At 45.9% G+C, this 21604-nt stretch overlaps 2 protein-coding genes across 3 annotated transcripts in view; one reads left to right on the forward strand and one right to left on the reverse strand.

Annotated features, from left to right (window-relative positions):
- Positions 1 to 7699: 7699 nt before the first annotated feature.
- ncbp2as2 (NCBP2 antisense 2 (head to head)) lies at positions 7700 to 9236 on the forward strand. Its single transcript, XM_089001174.1, has 2 exons — positions 7700 to 7851; positions 7958 to 9236. The coding sequence occupies exon 2, from the start codon at positions 8067 to 8069 to the stop codon at positions 8370 to 8372; it is 306 nt and encodes a 101-aa protein (XP_088857300.1). The 5' UTR covers positions 7700 to 7851; positions 7958 to 8066; the 3' UTR covers positions 8373 to 9236.
- A 1576-nt stretch (positions 9237 to 10812) lies between these two features.
- meltf (melanotransferrin) overlaps positions 10813 to 21604 on the reverse strand; it is a 64991-nt gene continuing 54199 nt past the window's right edge. For both annotated transcript variants that reach the window (XM_089001173.1, XM_089001172.1), the window contains exons 9-16: positions 19831 to 19976; positions 19637 to 19733; positions 19374 to 19568; positions 19090 to 19243; positions 18680 to 18747; positions 18411 to 18598; positions 14093 to 14285; positions 10813 to 13994 (exon numbers count right to left, since the gene is read on the reverse strand). In XM_089001173.1, the coding sequence (XP_088857299.1) occupies positions 13933 to 13994; positions 14093 to 14285; positions 18411 to 18598; positions 18680 to 18747; positions 19090 to 19243; positions 19374 to 19568; positions 19637 to 19733; positions 19831 to 19976 (1103 nt within the window). In that variant the 3' untranslated portion in view covers positions 10813 to 13932. The remainder of the gene's footprint in view (positions 13995 to 14092; positions 14286 to 18410; positions 18599 to 18679; positions 18748 to 19089; positions 19244 to 19373; positions 19569 to 19636; positions 19734 to 19830; positions 19977 to 21604) is intronic.

Genomic DNA, 21604 nt, shown 5'->3' on the forward strand with positions numbered 1-21604 from the left:
TTCCAGCTAGACCAGCCTCCACAGGCACAAATGCGCGAATTGGCCCGCATCGCCCGGAAGTGGCTGGAACCGGAAAGGAGCACAGCAGCGACCACCTCAGCTCCTGTGCTCCGGCAGCTGAGGTGGTCGAGGCCATTGTCGTGGATCGCTACTTAAGGGCCCTGCCCTATGAAGCAAAAAAGATCATCAGTCAGCAGTCGCTGACTACTGCCTGTCAAGCAGTGGCAGCAGTGGAGCAGTACCAGGCCACAGCGGAGATGCTGCGAACGACCAGGAAGGAAAGCGGCAACACATCCCCACCCAGGACTGGAATGGCCCGCACAAAGGTGCCCAAGCTTCCCAACACAGCCAATATGGCTCCAGGCGGCATCAGAAGCCCACCCAGGCAGTGTCGGATACCCAGGGGCACTGAGCCCAGACAATGCTACAGATGTGGAGAGACGGGACACATCTCATGGCAGTGTGGAAAACCAACGGAAAAGTCCATGTCAACCGCTGACGCTTACAGTGCCCACCCTGCTCATTATGCCTCCCTCCTGGGGGGGAGTGACAGCTCACTTACAAGACCCACCACCTGTCCAGTGACAGTGAATCAACAGGATGTTGAAGGCCTGCTGGACTCTGGAAGCCTGGTCACCTTGGTGCGTCAAACGCTGGTGGATCCAACCAGGTTGTCTCCAGAGAAAACCCTTCCAGTCTCCTGTGTCCGCGGAGACACCAGAGAGTACCACACCACCGGACTCATCATGACCACAACCAAGGGAATCATCCGCATGGTAGCTGGCGTGGTCGGCACTTTCCCTGTCCCCCTCCTGATTGGACCCGACTGCCCGGCCTTTCACCCACTGTGGAGAGAAACACAGGAAAGACCCTACCTCGGAAGGGGGAGATGTAAGACGCGTGTAGTGAATAATCAAGCCTCCCCAGCCTGTGCTCTCTTCAGGATGCACCACAGGAGACGGAGTCTGGCCCAGAGACGGAGTCTGGCCCAGAGACAACCGAGGAGACTCCAGCCCTACAAAATCTCTCGGCTTCCAGTGGTGCTGAGAATCCAGGGACCCAGAAGCTGCCTCATCTAATAGGCCGGTATGGTACAGCCCAGTTACAGGATCCTACCCTTGCCAACGCCATGAAAAATGTGCAGGTTTTAGAGTGTGTAGTACTGGGGGAAAGGACAACTCCGACATACCCCCATTTTGCTGTTGACAGGGGGCTAATATATCAGGTAACGAAGCAAAATGATGAAGTACGTGAACAACTTCTCGTGCCACAGCCACACCGAGCTACAGTACTGGACTTGGTACACACACACCTGCTCGGGGGACACCTATGGGTAGAAAAGACAAAAGAGAGAATGTTGCAACGGTTCTTCTGGCCAGGGGTGCAGAAGGATGTGGAGAACTATTGTCATTCTTGCCCCGAGTGCCAACAGGTGGCGCCAAAGCCCACATACAGAAACCCGCTGAATCATTCCCTTACCCATCATTGAGACCCCTTTTCAGAGGCTTGGGCTGGATATAGTTGGACCTCTACAAAAAAAGCGCTAGGGGACACCAGTATATTTTAGTTATGGTTGATTATGCCACTCGGTTTCCAGAGGCTGTTCCCCTCAGGAAGGCGACCACTAGGCAGATTGCAATGGAACTGTTTGCTCTCACCAGCAGGGTGGGAATCCCAAACGAGATAGTGACAGACCAATGAAGCCCCTTTATGTCCAAGGTCATGAAGGGCCTATGTGCCCTGCTCAAGGTCAAGCAACTTCCATCTACCACCCACAGACGGATGGGTTGGTAGAACGGTTCAACAAGACACTCAAGGCCATGATAAGAAAAGTGAATAAAGAAGATGACCGAAACTGGGATCAACTGCTGCCGTAGTTGTTGTTTGCTGTGAGGGAAGTACCACAGTCCTCTACTGGTTTTTCACCCTTTGAGCTGTTGTACTCTTACAGACCCCGGGGACTGCTGGATATCACCAAAGAGACTTGGGAAGAGCAGCCGTGCCGACAGCGTACCCTCATCGAGCATGTGGGAGACATGAGAGAAAGAATGAAGGCCATTTATCCTATCGTGCAAGAGCACATGGAAGCGGCCCAACGACAGCAACAAGCCTCCTACAATAGACCTGCCCAGCCTCGAGAGTTCAAGCCAGGGGAGTGCCAGGGGAGTGCTGGTCTTGGTGCCAACTGTGGAGTGCAAATTCCTGGCATCCTGGCAGGGGCCCTTTGAGGTCATCGAACGCATGGGGGAGGTAAACGACAAGGTGAGGCAACCTGGTAAGAGGAAACCTGAGCAGATTTATCACGTTAACCTCCTAAAGAAATGGCATGCCAGAGAGGCGCTGTTCAGTTGTCTCCCCCCGTCAGCGAAGCTAAGGAACCGGCAAGAGAAGATGTCCAGATGGGTCCAAATTTGTCCCCACACCAACGCCAGCTGACGCTCGAATTGGTCGAGCGTAACCAAGACGTCTTCTCCTCCATACCTGGGCACACAAAGGTGATGCAACATGAGATACGCACCATACCTGGAAAATCAGTACACCAGCGTCCATACCATGTGCCGGAGGCCTGTAAGGTAGCTATTCAGGAGGAGATAAGGAAGATGCTGGAACTCAGAGTAATTGAGGGGACCCAAAGTGCCTGGGCAAGTCCGATCATGTTGGTTCCCAAGCCAGACGGGTCAACACGATTCTGCAATGACTATCGGAAGTTGATTGAGGTGTCTGAATTTGATGCATATCCTCGTGTTGATGATCTCATTGACTCCCTGGGACAGGCACGCTTCATAACCACTCTCGACCTCACAAAGGGTTATTGGCAGGTGCCCCTGACCACGGCATCAAAGGAGAAGACAGCCATCGTCACACCAGAGGGACTCTACCATTACACCAGGCTCCCGTTTGGTCTCCATGGAGCACCCGCCACGTTTCAGCGCCTAATGGATCGGATTCCCCCCACAAGAGGTACGCAGTAGCATACTTGGATGATGTTGTCATACAGAGTCCCGACTGGGAGAATCACTTACCCCGAATGCAAGCTGTGATTGACTCCCTCAGAAAAGCAGTTCTCACAGCAAACCCGAAAAAGTGCAGGTTGGCATTTGGCGAGACCAACTACCTGGGCTACACTATAGGACGGGGCTGGTGAAGCCTCAAGAAGCAAAACTACGGGCTATACAAGATTGACCCCAGCCCCTTTCCGAGAAGCAGGTGAGGTCATTCTTAGGCCTGGCTGGCTACTATAGACACTTTATTTGCCCGACTTTGCTACTATATCAGCCCCCATGACAGAATTGACGACCAAAAAACACAGGTTGGTGAAATGGAGCCCAGAGGATCCGACCTGCCTACTACGCCAAAAAGCAAATGGCACACGGGGGTGCAAAATTATGCAATCCCGGAATATGACATACATATTATGGGACGCGGGGGAGAACACCTCAGACCAGGTACACTTGCACACCGAAGGAAGAGTCCAGGTACGGTAGAGATGTGAGATAAGTCAATCACTGGCGAGGTGACCGCGACCTGTATAAATGCCCCATGTCCCTGATTAGAGAATTGGAGCAGCCCCGCCCCCAGCTGTGAATTCGCACGTGACATAAACGGCACGGAAAATTGATTATTTCAAATGATCTGTGACATCACAAAGATAAACCAAATATTATATATAGTTATTTTACCTGGTTTATTTCAAATGTCGATCAAACTGGGAGCATTTCGCATTTATTGGTAGAAGTAGCTATTGTGGTGGGCACTAGGACCAATCCTCTCACCAAGCAGGTGCACGGGACGGGGCGGGTTCATATCACATATATTTCACTGCATTTTCTGTTTGGCTCAGATCCACTTGTTAGCCGTTGGAATAAACACATGTCTTCGTCCAATCTCGTGTGCTCCTTCCTTCTACACTAGTGACCCCGACGTTGAAAATGTTTCTGTCAACCGACGATGAGGCATCTTCCATGTCGTCACGACCAACGCTCCAACTCGCAGACGCTGCCTCAGCCACGAGACTGGCCGAGTTCTGGCACAGCGATCCGGCTTAGTGGTTCCAGCATGTGGAACCACTTTTCCACCTACGAGGCATCACGACGGATGAGCCGAAATATTACCTGGTCGTGGCGTCTCTCAACGAGCAGACTATTCGTCGCGTGCTGCCTCTCTTGCGTGCACCTCCACGATGCAGGAAGTACGACGCGCTCAAACACCTGCTGATCAGAAGGTTCACGTTATCGGACTCCAAGAGAGCAGACAAAGAGGCGACTTCTTTCCCTTTCCGGACTCGGCGACGGAACAGCAGTAGATCTCATGGACAATATGCTGTCGCTCTTGAGTTCGGATGAGGTCGGATTTCTTTTCCCTCATCTATTCCTCCCTCAGCTACCAGCCTCAGCGCGCGCCGTGCTAGCTAACTCGATGTGCTTAGCCACCGGCGACTATCAAAGTTTGGCTGAAGAAGCGGATCGAGTGCTTCTGGCAACACGGCGGTTCGCCGTGCAAAGCGTGACGGCCGAACCCGTCGGAAAAGCGGTGAGGGAAGACCACCAGTTTCTTCCATCAGCGGGTTGGCGCCAAGGCTCGACGCTGCGTCCCCCCCTGCTGCCACGAGGCTCCGGGAAACTCCCAACGCCGGCACCCAGTAGCAGCCGTGGCCGCCCGCAACGAAAGCGAGCTGCTTTTCATCACCGACTCCTCGTCAGGCAGACGTTTTCTTGTGGACAGCGGGGCACAAGTAAGCCTGCTGACGCCCACAGTCGTGGACAAGACGGCAGGTGGATGCAGGCCTCCCCTGCGCGTAGCTAACGGCTCGCCCATCGCCAACTTTGGCTCCAGATCGGTGACTGTGTGTTTCCATGAACGGAAATTCAAGTAGGACTTTATCGTAGCCTCGATTGCAGTTCCGATAATCGACGCGGATTTTGTGTACGTTCATGGCCTGCTTGTGAACATTGCTAACCGTCGTTTGATTGACCATCAATTTTGCCACTTTTCCGTGTGAGGCTGGAGGGCTCGGAGCGTTAACGCATGCAAATTATTTAACGTCAGGCAACGTTTATGAACGCCTGCTGACCGATTATCCATCATTAACCACACCCGCCTTTTCTAATGCCGACAAATACAATACACGGGGAAGAGCATTTCATTCCCACGGTTGGCCCGGCAGTTTTTGCCCGCGCTTGTCGCCTCGACGCGGCAAAATTGACAATGGCGAAAGGGGAGTTCACGACGATGCAGCGCTTAGCCATCGTGAGGCATTCCAACAGCCCGTGGGCCTCACCATTACACATGGTGCCCAAAAGTGACGGTTCCTGGCGGCCGTGCAGTGATTTTCTTCGGCTTAATAATATAACCACGCATGACCGTTACCCCATTGCGCACATCCAAGACTTTTTCGCACGTTTGGCCGGCGCCTTGATCTTTTCTAAAGTAGATCTAGTTCGCGGTTATCACCAGGTGCCGGTACGGGCAGAGGATGTGCCAAAAACTGGAGTAATAACCCTTTTTGGTCTCTTTGAATTCCTCCGCATGCCTTTTGGGCTGAAGGGGGCGGCGCAGACCTTTCGAAGACTGATGGACTAAGCCTCGATTTTGTGTTCGTCTACCTCAACGACATTCTTGTGGCCAGCCCATCACCAGAGGAACACCTGTCGCACTTAAATATAGTTTTCAAGCGTCTTGATTCGCACCGCCTTATCGTTAACCCTGTGAAGTGCCAATTTTGTTTGCCCGAGATCGATTTCTTGGGGCACCGCATTTCTCCACCCGATCTCAACCGCACAGGTGGCCTTGACGACTGATACGTCTGATGTTGCCGTAGTGGCGGTGGTTGAGGAGCTTGTGGAGAACGAATGGCAGCCCCTTGCATTTTTCAGTCGGAAGCTGCAGGATAACGAACGCAAGTATAGTGTTTTCGACTGTGAGTTGTTAGCACTCTATCTTGTGACGCGTCATTTTCATTTCCTCCTCGAGGGGCGCCGGTTCACCGCCTACGTAGATCATAAACCCCTAACATTCGCCATGTCAAAGGTGACCGAACCGTGGTCGGCCCGGCAGCAACGGCATTTAGCGGCGATTTACGAATTCACAACAGACATTTGCATTTGGCCAGCAAATGTAACCCTGTGGCCGATTGCTTGTCACGTGCGATAGTATGTCCAATCCAGCTCGGGTGGATTTTTCAGAGATGACCACCGCCCAATATGAGGATCCGTACATCCACGAACTCAAGGCAGCAGGCACGGCCCTGAAGCTTGAGGAGGTGGCATTGTATGAAGGGGGTCCCGCTCTCCTGTGCGATGTGTCTACGGGTCGCACTCGTCCCGTGGTTCCGCAATAGTGGTGTTGGCTAATTTTTGATTTAATTCAATTCCTCTCACACCCTGTCGTCCGGACGTCAGTCTAACTACTTGGGGTCAAGATTTTCTGGCCTGGGTTACGAAGGGACGTCAGATAGTGGGCAGATGCATCCGTGGCATGTCAGCTTTTCCAATTCCGGCCAAGAGTTTTGACCACGTCCATGTGGATCTGGTCGGGCCCCTCCCTCCTTCGCAGGGTTACTCTCCTCCCTATGGTCGATCGGACCACTAGGTGGTGAGGGAACCGGTCCCCCTGTCCTCCACGACCTCGGCAGATATAGCACGCGTATTTCTGTCGTCCTGGGTCGTGCGTTTCGGCACGCCATCCGACATCACTTGGGACAGAGGCCCCCAGTTTGTGTCCGAGCTCTGGTCGGCCATGGTGCAGTCCTTGTGTGTGCAGGTACCCCGCACTATGGCCTACCACCCGCAGGCTAACGGGATGTGTGAACGTTTCCACCGGTCACTTAAAGCGGCTCTACGGGCCGCGCTATCGGACGGTAACTGGGTCGACCGACTTCCGTGGGTCCTGCTCGGGTTACGTTCGGCCCCTAAAGAAGACCAGACCGCGTCTTCGGCAAAGTTAGTGATCGGCCAGCCACTCCGTGCCCCTGGTGAATTTCTGCCTGAAGTTTCGGGTGCACCTTCTTTCCCATTTTTACCAGGAGAGCCCCTGATTCCATCACCATTTCACAACTGTGTCCCCAAAGTATTTGTTCCGTCTGCTCTTAGCTCAGCCCGGTTTGTCTTTGTGCGTCACGATGCCCACCGCTCTCCCCTCCAGCCGCCGTACGATGGCCCGTTTAGAGTGCTGGAACACCGGGAAGAGAGTTTTGTGCTCGATATGGGTGGGCGAAGGGAGGGCATTTGAGTCGACAGGCTCAAACCGGCTCATTTAGTTGCGGGCGAGGACATTTCGCCGGCCCAGGTTCCACGTCGCGGACGCCCTCCGAAACCACCAGCCTCACCGCGGCATGTCAGGGTTGAGTGTCATTTCCCCACTCAGGTCTCACCCGGGTCACCTGCCCGAATGATGTCACCTGCACCACCGAACGATGGACTGCGTAGTCGTTGTGGCAGGCTGGTCAAACCCCCAGCAAAGTTTTCACCTTGACTTTCCTTCTGGGTGTTCTCGGGGGGCTGTTTAGCGGGCACTAGGACCAAGCATCTCACACAGCAGGTGCACGGGAGGGGCGGGTTCATATCACATATACATATATATATGTAATTCACTGCATTTTCTGTTTGGCTCAGATCCACTGACACATGTCTTCGTCCAATCTTGTGTGCTCCTTCCTCAACGGCTACACTATCACTATTATTGTAAGCAAACACGGTAATCATTGTTGATCCATAGGTGGCGATAATGTCAACTTGGTCACTGTCAACCACTGATAATACGAAAAAGAAGAAGGAGAACCGGAAGCCTCACCGTGGTCATGGTTGACTCTTGATCACGACTTGCTTCAGGGGTGACCTACACGTTACAATTCTTGTAAGTCATATTAATTGAAACCACCGATTAAAACAACAACAACTCGATACTCGTCCACTAATTGATTCAGGTCTCCAACTAACATATATCATTGTTTTTATTTCAGGGGTAAACTGTCCCGGGGAATTGTCGAGCTTCATTTCCCCTGTTCCTAACATAAACTAAACTAAGCTATCGACCAGCTCCCTGGAGCGTCGCGCAGGTGACCCGAAAAAATGCTTTCTCGAATATTGCTGTCGCTGCTCAACAACCTCCACGTCGTGGAGAAGCTAGCGGAGTCTCGTCTCGTACGCAGGGCAGCTCAGATTACAGCCTATGCCATCACCAAGGCGGAGGTAGTCGGCCGGGACGCTTCGCAACGGGTTTTGCGGTCCCAGACGCTACAGCAGGTCCGAGAAGAGACAAATCGAGTGCCCGATGGCGTGGAGGAAGTCGGCAGACGACTCAAGAGAGTTGGAGAGACGTTCGTCAATGAAGTCAAGGATGAATGGAAAGATAGATCCCGACAAATTAAAAAATAAGCCCCCAACCTGAATGACTGATATCAACTGGAAATCTTTTAAACAGTCACTTTGTGTCAACACACCTGACAATTTATCCAAGTGTGGCTTCCACCTGACGTGCCGTAAAAGTTCTGTCAAAACTGATTGAACCCCACCCGGAGCATTTTCATGCACTTGAACACCTTCCCGACGTCACCAGCTTCACGATCCAGATGCGTGCGTGGATGCGAGGAACATCTGATACAGGTGTGGCCGCCAGCAAAACGAAGGGACTTTTTCTTTCAGTCAAACCATTGTGGCATGAACATTAATTAGGCCATTGTTTTAAATGAGTAGCATTATAATACACAGTAGAGGAAAACTATGTTGTTATAGCTGCTGCCCCCGCGAACCGAATAAGTGTCAGGAAATGGATGGATGGATGTTGTTTTATCAAGCATCATCATCTTTATTAAGCTCATATGGTTGCTTGTTCTGTAGCTACAAGGGGACACAAGCCAGTGTGTTATTGTGCCGGTCCCAAGCCCGGATAAATACATAGGGTTGTGTCAGGAAGGGCATCCGACGTAAAAGCATGGTCAAAACAAAGACCTCAAACCTCTGAAGATGGAGGACACTGATTCGCTGTGGCGACCACTGAAGGGAAAAGTCGAAAGGAAAAGAAGATGAAGACTATGTTGTGATGAGGAAAAATTAAAATAATTGAAGTTGATACAGTGGCTTGAAAAAGTATTTATACCCCTTGAACTTTCCCACATTTTGTCACATTCTGACCAGAAACATAAATATATTTTATTGCCATTTTGTGTGAAAGACCAACACAAAGCAGTTCACAATTGTGAAGTAGTAGAAGGAAATTTATACATGACTTTTTTTTTTTTTTTTTAATAAATCATAAAAAAAAAAATAAAAATAAAAAACAGAAAAAATGTGGTGTGTAAAAGTATTCAGCCCCCCTGTGTCAATACTTTGTGGAAGCACCTCTTGCTTCAATTACAGTGTATTAGTGGTATTTTTGCCCATTCTTTTTTTTGCAGAACAGCTTGAGCTCAACAAGATCAGATGGAGAATTTGTGACCAGCAGTTTTTAGATCTTGCCACATATTTTCGATTGGATTTCGGTCAGGACTTTGACTGGGGCATTCTAACACAAGAATATGTTTTGTTTTAAACCATTCCATTTTAGCTCTGGCTTTATGTTTAGCGCTGTTGTCCTGATGGAAAGTGAACCTCCGCCCCATTCTCAAGTCTTTTGCAGATTCCAGCAGGTTTTCTTCCAAGATTGTCCTATATTTGATGGTGTGTTGAGAGTGATGTGCAGTGTTAGGTTTCCACAAATAACATCTTGCATTTAGACCAAAAAGTTCCACTTTGGTCTCATCTGACCAGAGCACATTCTTCTGAATGTTTGCTGTGTGTCCCCCACAGTGGTTCTTATGGCTTTCTTTCAATAATGGCTTTGTTCTTGCCACTCTTCTATAAAGGCCAGATTTGTGCAGATTTGTTGTCCTATAGACAGACTCCCTCACCTGGCTGTGGATCTCTGCAGCTCCCCCAGAGTTACCGTGGGCCTTTTTGCTGCATCTCTGATTAGTGCTCTCCTTGTTCGGCATGTAAGTTTGGTTTGCAGTTGTGCCATACTCTTTCCATTTCTTGTTTGACAGTAGGGATGGTGTTTTGAGAGTGATGTGCAGTGTTAGTTTTTCGCCACATTTTGCATTTAGGCCAAAAAGTTCCACTTTGCAACCTAACCCTGCTTTGAACTTTTTCACAACTTCATCCCTGACCTGTTTGGTGTGTTTCTTGAACTTCCTGATGCTATTCACTGACCAGTGTGCGAGCAAACCTCTGAGGCCATCACAGAACAGCTGTATTTATACTAAAGTTAGATTACACAATGGTGGGCTCCATTTGATCTTAGGTCAACAGCAGATCATTCAGCAATCATCAGGCAACCTCTGAAGGCAACTTGTTGCACTCAGAGAAGAGGGGGCTGAATATTTTTGCGCTCCACATTTTTCAGATTTTTTATCAAAAAAAATTCACAGTCATGTATAATTTTCCTCATACTTAACAATTGTGAACCACTTTGTGTTGTTCTTTCACATAAAAAGCCAATAAAATATATATTTATGTTTGTGATCAGAATGTGACAAAATGTGAGAAAGTTCATGGGGTATGAATACTTTTTCAAGCCACTGTATGTGGCCATCCATTTTCAATATAAATTCACTTAGTCAAAGGTGAGATGAGTTGTTGGAAAAAGGACTGGAAATAAATGTTTCCTTCAACAGCACCTGTGGAAATAGGTAACCAAGTGGTTAGCGTAGGTGATGCGCCCTACTGTGCCAAGGCGCTGATGCGTGTGCTGAATAAACTGAAAAAAAAAATCTGCGAGGTGCACTTCAAGGTATGTCTTCATTATGCTTATGGCCACACCTGAAACCTCTAAATGTGCGTTATGTCCGAGGCTTCGCAAGATTGCTTCATACGTTATCACCAATCCATAGTATCGCAGGTGATTCGAGATAAAATGTGGCACCGAAAGAACAATTAGCCGACAGGTGACACTGGCCCACCCAACTCACGTCTTCAAACCTCAAATCAATCGCATTAATTTCATTGAACGCATCATCCACAACAAAAAAGAAGAGAACGACCCCTGTCTGGGATCATTTTGAGCAGATCTTTACTAAAAAGGTACTAATAACCGATGTGAATACATACTGTAAACCAGGTGACTCAAACTCGCGGGCCAACTGCAGCACCTGAAAGAGTATTTTGCGGCCCGCCTTGATATGAAAGATTAATGTGCGGCCCGCATGATTGATACGAATGAAACTTGTGTGTGAAGCTGAACAAGTAGTCAAGAAAAGCCATGTTTAGGACAGTTCATGTTCAATAGTTTATTTATGTTAAGAAAGCTAAAGGTTAAAGAACTGTTAATACAGACATTTGAAACTATTAAAATAATTAGTTTGCCTGTGGTTTTCTCAGTCGTCTGTATCAGCCTTATGATCATTATAATTATTTAATTTATTTATTACTGGTTAATTTTTTTCATTTTTCCATTTATTCATTGAATTCATTTTTTGTGTTTTAAAAATAAAGATTTTGAGAACATTGGAATGTTTTATCTGTGCTTTTCTTGTGGAAATCATGATGCGGCCCAGCCTCACCCAGTCTCTGCCTCCAGCGGCCCCTGGGTAAATTGAGTTTGAGACCCCTGCTGTAAACTATTGTGACAGCCCAGTGTACCCCTCAATTTAATGTCTTCTACTTTTTGATATTTCAAAATGTGAAGTGTAAAATTTGTTCTAACAGAACACCTTTCCTCAACAAAAATGAATGAAGTGTGTCTTGATCAATGTTTATTTGTCAATGTCTAAAATCGAACAATCATTTTTTCAAGTAACACAGGCACATTCAATCACATCACAAGTCCCTTTCATTGTGACCCCATCACATCCATGGTGTCATTTTAATCACTATCATGACATTTTATTTTCCACATGATGGCGCAATAGAACAAAGAAGCCTCATGATGCTTTGGCCCAAGAGCGACCCAATTGGATGGAAAGCCTCATTGCTTCATGATGCTTCAGGTTACCATCGCTAGCAATAGAATACTAGCGTTATATTTTTTCAAGTGAAGATTCGAACTTGGTTTGTGACCTCAAAAGCTTGAAATAGCAAGGTCAAATTATCAATATGATTATATTTTTGGGCAGGATATTGCACTGGTTTTAATTTTTAGAATCGCAAATATTCATGCCAATTATTCAGGCATTTATCAACTCAATAATAATACATTTCATTTGTAAGCGCCTTTCAAAACTCTCATGGTCACTTTATGTCACTGGATCAGTTTTTCTGTGGGTGAGCAGCGGCAGCCACATGCGCCTGTGTTCACTCAACCCGGAATAACTCAAATAAATAAACTTACCCAGCTAGCTAATAGATAGCTAACAGATAGCCAGCCAACTAATTGTCATGGAATTGAATTAATTTAACTTTAGATTTTTCATTCCTCCATTAGATGTGGTGTAGCCATTCCATCCTAAATGCTAATTTCCACCCTCAGTTCCTTCCTCTTGCGTCATTTCGTCACTCCACGTGCCACCCGAAAGTCAGTCCTGTGTGTATCAACTACTGTTGCGCACCTGTTTCCAATCTGTATATTACTTCACTGGTTATTTAAGGACTGTCCTCTGGGCAGATGTTTGCAGGTGCTCTTGCCCCTGTGTTGTACATCAGAAGTCTCCATATCATCATAGTTATTTCTTGGTTCTCGTGATTATGCTTCTTGTTTTGTTAATTTTTCGGTGTATATGTGAATATACTTCTCATTTTGTTTAGTAGTTCCATGTTTATGTTTCTCCTTTCCTCTTTTGCAAGTGCTTTTGGGTAATGTGTGGTTTGTATTTCCTTATTTTACCAATGCTTTTGTTTCGATCTTTGACAAAGCATGTTTTTGTTCTGTAAATAAACACGTTTGTATATTTGCTTGCTTCATCTGCTATGATTGGGATTCAGTTAACATTGCAATTCCTTGTGTGTTCTACATACTTGGCAATAAAGATGATTCTGATTCTGATTCTGATTATTTGCTCCAAACCAAGCAGACGTCTTTTGCTTTGTTTGGGCGTGACGCAGACAAGCACCACCTGTCCTGTAGACTCATCCTGGGAGTGGCAACAAAAAGATGGAAAATTTGTTTGTACCTTCTATCATTATGTGTTTTAATCTTTTTTACAGTAGATATCATCCAGTCTTTCTCTTTAATCTTTATTACACTGAATCTTGCACAGCTCTGCAGTTGAACAAAGTTCACTCTGGCTGCATCATTCAAATATGTACCGGTATGTGATATGATACAAAAAACATGACACACAAATGCCTTTTGATGCTCCAAGAATGTATTATAACACGAGACACAACACAGCTGGCAAATATGCTTAATACCCGTGCAGACTCACTGGACTGGCAACTAAATATTAGTTACATTTCATAATTTCGTATTGAAATAAAATCTCTGTTCAGAAGAAGACATGCACTAATTTTCGACAGTATGAGTCAGTACATATACACTGATATGGCATCTGAACATCATTTAAAGAAATCGCTGGGCTTAAGAAAATACACAAATGTACAGAAAAAAAGTCCATGAAGATGAGGAGGTACAGATAGAGAACCACAAAAGAAACAATCCACAAGGCGTAAAATTAATTTGGTTTCGCTGGAGTTTTCTTGCCACATCCCGACGTGGTGGGTCGGTTTCGGACTTTCTGTCACCTACCCCCACAAGGCGTACGGTTGTCAGTAATTTAAGTGAAGACTAACATCTTCTTTAAGCTAGTGCGATGGATAATTTGAAACTGTCCCTGAATCTATTATAGGAGAAAAAAAAAACTGGCAGGCGCAATCAAAGACTACCAAGAATTATTTTCATGCATTTGAATAGGTGAGAGGAGGAGAGTTTATTTTTTAAACCAACACTATGTGATGGAAGAACTACTTTTTCCAAGAGAACAGGGTGAGGGAAAGGAGCGGGAGAAGAAGATGCGTGCGCTGACTTTCAGATGGCTGTGAACACATAACAGAGCAGCACTGCAGTGACCAACCACAGCGAAGAACACCCTACAAGACACATGACATGTCACACGAAAATTACACTCGTAATGATGCTGTTCTAAGACGTCAGAATGAAATATTATCTTTGGAAGCAATGTGGTTACCTGCACATGATGCATTACATTCCATGTTGATAAGTGAGTCCAAGTAGTTTTGGCCCAACCACTCCAAGTAGGTCTTTCTGTCACCTACCCCCACAAGGCGTACGGTGGAGTCTTTGAAGATAAGATCTGTGCCGTGGTACGCCTGTGAGTCAAACATCCGGAACCCTGTGCTTGTGTTGTAGCCAAAATATGCCTGTAAAAATAAAAGAACAAAATTAATAAATATATAAACAGACTAATACAAATCCCAAACAAACAAATTAAAAAAAAAATACTACTCTTACTACTACTACTACCACTACTACTACTACTACTACTACTACTAATAATAATAATAATAATAATAATAATACGTAATACATTTTATTTACAAGTGCTTTTTAAAGCTCTCAAGAGCACTTTACAATCACAAAACAGGGACAAATAAAACTACAGATAAAATTATACATAAGAACAAGAGATAAAACTATACAGAGAATGTGATTTTAAATAGGTGGGGTTTGAGATGGGATTTGAAGGTGGGAAGAGAATCAATATTATAGATGATGGGAGGAAGAGAGTTCCAGAGTTTGGGGGCAGAGCGACTGAAAGCCCTCTACCCCATCGTGCTGAGACGGACGGGCAAGGGGCACACAGAGGTGGAAGGAGGTTAAGGATTTGAGGGAAGGAGAAGGAACATAAATTTAAAGGTCAGATACGTATGGTAGGGCAAGTTTATGGATAGCTTTAAATCAGTGGTTCTGAAACTGGGTTCGATTGAACCCTAGGGGTTCGGTGAGTCGGTCTCCGCCGCAGAGGTCCACCCATCTGTGTAGTCTGCAGCTGGTGGGCACATTGAAAAAAGGGTTTGATGAATTAGTATATGAAACTGGTGGGGTTCGGTGCCTCCAACAAGATGAATAACCCTTTTCAATGTATAAAAATATATTTTGAAGTAAATTCTCAGTTTGACCGGGAGCCATTGAAGGAGAGGGTGATGTGGTGAAGGGTTCAAGACGGGGTTCTGGTGATGATCAAGAATTCTGGACTAGTTCTAGTTTGTGCAGAAATCTGTGAGGGACACCAAGGAGAAGTGAATTGCAATAATCAATGTGGGAGGCCACAAGACTGTGGACAAGAATAGCAGTGGAGTGATGGGTGAGAGACGGGTGGATACGATTGATATTGCATGTGTGAAAGGAAGCGGAGGTTATGTTATTTATATGGGAGTGGAAAGATAATGAGCTATCGAGTATGACAACCAGGCTCTTGACTTGTAGGTGTCACATCCTCCTTAGCGCCAGGAGCGCGCCCCTCCCCTCCCTGCTCTCCGGACTCATTCATCTGTTGCTCATTTCCTTGATTGTGCCTTCTGGCTATAAAAACCACCTGTTCCCGCTTGGTCCGCGCCGGTGTATTCTCTGTTGTTACCCTATCTCCCAGCAGTACGCAGGTTGGTCCCGTTCGTCCATTCGGTTGTCTTACTCCCTGTTTTGCCCTGCGTGTCTCAGTAAAAAGACCTTCCTTGAACTTATTGTCTCCATCGTGTATTTCGGATCCAACCCCTTCTCTTTTTTTTCGTTGTCCATCGAGTTCTGTCGCCACTCCTCGAGCTGATGTGACAGTAGGGAGGGGGACACGGTTGAATTGTCAATAGTGAGGGAGAAACCGTTGGCTTTGAGTAAGATGGATTTGGTACAGAAGAGAAGAAGTTCAATTTTTTTCACTGTTGAGTTTGAAGATGTTTGTAGGTATACCAATATTTAATTTCTGAGAGGCAGAGTGAAAGGGATGAATGTGGAAGAAAGGCGTTGGGTTTGCTGGGTGTCATCTGCAAAGCAATGAAAGTGTATACCAAATTTTTGGAAAATATTGCCAGGGGGAAGAAGGTAGGTGAAGAAGAGGAGGGGTCCCAGGACATAGCCTTGGGGCACACCAGATGATATGGATGAACTGAGAGCGGCCAGAGAGATAAGAATGGAACCAGCGAAGGGTTGTCTGGGTGATACATATGGACGAAAGTCTATTAAGTAGGATGGGGTGACAAATTGTGTCGAAAGCTGCTGTGAGGTCAAGGAGGATGAGGACGGAGAGTAAACCAGCATCTGCTGCCTTGAGATGGTTGTTTGTTATTTTCAAGAGAGCTGATTCTGTACTGTGGCGTAAGTGTTGATGGATTCTTATAAATTTTTCATGAAAAAACAAAAGCTAGTTGCAGGTGTCCGAGGAATAGAAGTGGGTGGGGGGGGGGGGTTGAATTAATCTGTTTAAGCAGAAACTAGAGCCCGAGTATTACCAGTATTAGAGGAGAGGATCAAAGCCTCTTTTTCACCAGTGGATCAGGGACGTCATGGTGGAATTTGCATGTCTACTACAAGCTAAATGTTGAAAGCAAACACAAAGCTGTAGCATCCATTGACGACAAGAAATTGTCTCACATCTCTTGTCCCACTTAATCTGCTTCAATTCCAAGCCGCGACAGTTCCACATACATATTGGCGCTCTGCGCTGACGCTCCTTTCTTCTTACCACGGGCTCCTCAAGCCATGCTTGTGGGGCTCCTCGCCCCACATCTGTCTAGCGATGACAGTCAAATTCACCAACGTTGTTCCAATTCAAAAACATTCATGGCATATTCATGCTGCCGAAAAGGCACAACAACTCAGCACAGTCTCCTCCTTGATGAATGCTGTGGCCAAAAATGCTGAAAAACAATCCGTGTCCGTTCCACACAATGCACAATAACACAAAGTGACAAAAGAAAACACAAACAAGACAAATAACAACAACAAAAAAGCAAGGTTCATGAGAGCACTTGCTGACGGCTGCCTACTCAGGCACCATCTTGGACTTCTAGGACTAGAGTCTTTTTAGTGGGGAAGTTGAGCTGTATACATGTTTTTGTGGGCAGTCAAACCGGTTTTCCAGTGGAGTCATTCAAGCTGCCAAGATTTCAATTTAATGGAAAAGAGATGAGAGTTGTAATACAGACCGAGATTTGACAGGAGCGAGAATATTAAGCATGTCGGTGAAGTCTGAGTTGTTACGAGAAACCAGTTCATCCAGAGAGGAATTTGACTCCAGAGTTAATGTAGCAAACATTGCAGAGAGGGAGTCAGGATTAATGTCTTTGATATTGCGATATTTGATAATATGAGGTAAATGTAGCAGTAGTAGTCTCCTCTCGTTCCTCCGACACAACAGTGATGGAGAGTGTGATGGAAACATTAAATGTGATGAGGAAATGTTTTGTTATAGAAAGTTCATCAGCTGTAAGACAGTTCTAAGGTATGCTGTCAGTGTGACGGATGAGTTCAAGGTGGAGGTGAGACTCCACCAGGGTTCAGCTCTGAGCCCCTTCTTATTCGCTATGGTGATGGACAGGATGACAGACAATGTTATACAAGAACCTCCTTGGAGAGCAGGGAACAAGTGGGGGAGAAACTACAGAGGTGGAGGTATTCCCTGGAAAGAAGAGGAATGAAGATCAGTCGCAGCAAGACGGAATACATGTGTGTGAATGAGTGGGATCCAAGTACAAGAGTGATGCTACAGGGGGAAGAGATAAATAAGTTGGAGGATTTTAAGTACTTGGGGTTAACTGTCCACAGCAATGGAGAGTGCGGAAGAAGATTGTCCAGGCAGGCTGGAACAGCTGGAGAAAAATGTCAGGTGTGATGTGTGATAGAAGGGTTTCAGCTAGGATGAAATGAAAGGTGTATAAAACGGTGGTGAGACCTGCCATGATGTTTGAACTGAAGACAGTGCCACTGAAGATAAAACAGGAAGCAAAGCTGGAGGTAGCAGAGTCATCTCTGCTACCTCCAGCTGTCTCTCCTCATAAGGTTTGGATAGGATCAGGAAAGAATATATCAGAGGGACAACTCATATTAGAGGCTTTGGAGAGAAAGTCAGAGAGGCCAGACTGAGATGGTTTGGACTATATCGGGAGAAGGATGCTGAGCCTTGAACTGCCAGGCAGGAGACCTAGAGGAAGACCAAAAACTCTGCTTAAAAAACCCTCCCACCGCTATGTATCATGGAAGGGGGGAGAATAAGAACAATATTCTGAGACTTTTTTCAGGTGGCCAGAGAAAATTTGTGCAAAATGAGCTGTTTCATGAAGTGCACCAGTTTATGGATGTTGTCAAAGAGGACATTAAGGTAGCTGGTGTGAGAGAAGAGGATGCACAAAAGGACACTGGAGGACACTGATTCGCTGTGGCCCTTGAATGGAAAAGCCGAAAGGAAAAGAAGAAGACTCCCTTGAAAACATGAAATATTTTTACATTTTTATTTTTACATTTTTAAATTTATATTTTTATTTATTCTCTAGTACCTGTGCATTGTCCAAGAGTCCATAGATTGCGTGGATGTTGGTGTCAGGCCGCACCATAACGGCATGGGAGGGAACACGCGCCAGATGACAGTATTTATACTGGGTGACCTCGGCTTTGGTGCTATGCAGGCAGAGCAGCTGGAAATCTTTTGACAGAAGATCTTTGGCCCAAATTTCATCAGAGTTCCCTGGATAACCATACAAAAGCTGAATTTGAGTATTCATTTAAAATGCAACATTTGTGTGATAATGATTCTGCCTTTATTCACCATCAGTATTTTGGAGTACAGTTGAATGCTTTATGAAAGCCACATCTCCACCACCTGTTGCCAGACACCTGAATGGAACAAATTAATTATTATTATTTTCAAAATTAGGCTTTTTATGCTTAAGATCCAAAATTCGTTCTATGCCTCATTCTCATTTGGGGTTCATCACACATATGGGAAATTTAGATTTGTCACTAAACGTAACATTAACGTTTTGCGTAAGTGGTGAAGGATGTAATACCCTGAGAAAACTCACACAAGCATGGAAACATGGTGAAAAATGCATTCAGGCGGAAATGAGCGGACATTAAAAGCAGATGCAGACGTGCTGAACACAAAACATCACCGTGTAGAACCATCATTCATAGGGAAATTAAATGTATCGATCAAGAAGACTGCATTTTTTTCACCTGAAGGCACCGACGTATCCATCATACAAGTCCTTTCCTTTCTCACATTTGTTCTGCCCCAAGCTGTCCCCCGTACACAAGCCACAGAGGTTGCGAGGGAAACCAGGCTGATTAGCACCTGGGACACAACTCTGCTTAAAAAACCCTCCCATCGCTATGTACCATGGAAGGGGGGAGAATAAGAACAATATTCAGAGACTTTTTTTAGGTGGTCAGAGAAAATTTGTGCAAAATGAGCTGTTTCATGAAGTACACCAGCTCTGAATTCATTTGCGGGCACTGACCTTGGGCTATCTGACAATGTTGAGGGGTGATCAGGCCTTTCTCGATCAGTGTTGATACAGGAACATTCCAACCAGCTGTGCGCCCCAAACCCGTGTGACAGGACTGAAGGCCTTTCAGATCATCAAGACTCCTGATGCCGTAGCTGCTCTTTTTCACCACCGCAACAGCATAATAATTGGAGCCATCCTGATCCACTGGGAGAATGAAAAATATGGTTATTCTATGGTAGCTTGGTGATGTCCTCACTCTGTCTTCTTTGTACCTGTGTAGCTTTCTCCAGTCGCGGGTACCAAGCCATAGTCCTTGCCAGCTGTATAGATATAACCGCCATCCAGAGTGATGGCATCAGCCTCCTTGTTCTAATACGGAAATGAGACAGGTACATGTTTGTGATTTAAATTTAGATATTTGGAAGTCCACTTTAATATGACATTGTTGCTTATTTCAATACCTTACCTTTATTTTCTCCATGCAGTCTGTCACAGAGTTGCCATAGATACAGTTGACAGTCGGAATAAGGCCTTTATTTTTAAAGGCCGAGCCCATCACAGCACATTTCTGCTGCTCGCTTGATGACACCACACACCACCGAAAAGGGCTTTCTAGTGATTCATAGAGAAACAGGTAGGTAGGTACATCTTATGGAACCTTTTTATGTATACATTTATTTGTTTATGAAGACGTGGACAATACAGTTTTCATAGTTCAGATTCGGCAGCAGGTGACGGGCTTTCGCTTCCCTGCATGTAAAACACCTGCTGCCAATCTTCTAATTATTCACGCGGTGTTTAAGGACTGTCATTTTCACACTTGGTTGCCAGTGAATTGTTTGCCTTGCCAAAGCTGTTTTTGCAGTAATCCTCTGCCAGAGTCACCAGCCATTGTGCACTGCTGTTATTGGCTTTTATTCACACCTATCTGTGCCTCTGTCAATTTACTCACATCTTTTCGATCTGATCTTAGCCTCCATCCGTCTTTTCCATGGTGGGTAACGGATCTCATGCCTCACACGGTTGCCCTTATAGCCAAGCATCTCTCGGATCATTGATGCTGAAGCGTATATCAGCTCGTTGGTTTCCATGATCGTTACAGTAGGGATCGCGCTCAGTGCTGCATTTACAGTTTCCATGAGACTTTCAGGTGGTACTTCACATCGCCATTGTAACCGGTTTCCAGGTTGCCTAGCTTTCATTCTTCCCTCTGCCTCGCTTAGCTGGCCTACCTATATATATATATATATATATATATATATATATATATATATATATATATATATATATATATATATATATATATATATTGTGTTGTCACGAGAGGCTGTGTCCTGGAGGGCAAATACATCCCCCTAAGATGGCTCCACCCAGAGAGAGTCTTGGCCCCATCTGGTGGAAGGCAGCAATTAAAACCACACACCTGCAGCTGATCAGGGCTTGATTGGCAAGCGAGGCTCTTAAGGCAGAGAGCCTCTGAGTGTGGAGCTTGGGGAAAGACAAGCTCGATTGCTGTGCTCTGTGAAGAAGTTGATTGCTGCGTGGAACTCATCGCCAGTTGGGACCACACGACTGGACACTGGATTTGAACCTAGCTAAGGTGGCTAGGTACATGAGGAGGACGTCAAGAGGGGTGAGGCCTAGAGACTCTTGGAAAAGAACTCCGTCTTCAGTTTTACCTCAGAAGATACTTTATTTGGATTTAAGTATCAGAAGAGACTTTATTTGGATTTAAGTATCAGAAGAGACTTTATTTTTGATAAGTATTGGAAGAGACACTATTCAAACCTTTGTTGCTTGTGAATTCCCCCTGGAACCCTTGATTAAAACCTTTTGTTTGTATCCAAACCTGTCGTCCATTGCACTTCTTGTCCTGTCCCGCTGACAGCTAGCCTCTCATGATATCACAATATATATATATATATATATATATATATATATATATATATATATATATATATATATATATATATATATATATATATATATATATCAGGTGCTGGTCGTCCCGATCAGTGGCGGACTGCCACGTTCGGATTGGCGACCAACGGGTAGCGACGTCAGCCCTGCCTGCAGCCTCGAAAGTGCTGGTCTTTTTAATCAGTGACACTTAAAAGGACTCCCGGCACGACCATCCGGGGTCGTTTCAGTGTTTGTTGCATGCTTTGTCTGCAATTGTATGCTGTGCATGTGTTTGTTTAACCTTGGCGGACTTTTACACTTGGTTTTCTTTTGATACT

The sequence above is a fragment of the Hippocampus bargibanti genome, linkage group LG07, assembly GCF_051943395.1.
Source record: "Hippocampus bargibanti isolate YZ-2025 linkage group LG07, ASM5194339v1, whole genome shotgun sequence".
In the NCBI taxonomy this organism is placed as follows: domain Eukaryota; kingdom Metazoa; phylum Chordata; class Actinopteri; order Syngnathiformes; family Syngnathidae; genus Hippocampus; species Hippocampus bargibanti.

Excerpts from the sequence above, each read along its gene's own strand:
- ncbp2as2 (XM_089001174.1), top strand. The coding sequence starts at position 8,067 with ATGCTTTCTCGAATATTGCTGTCGCTGCTCAACAACCTCCACGTCGTG.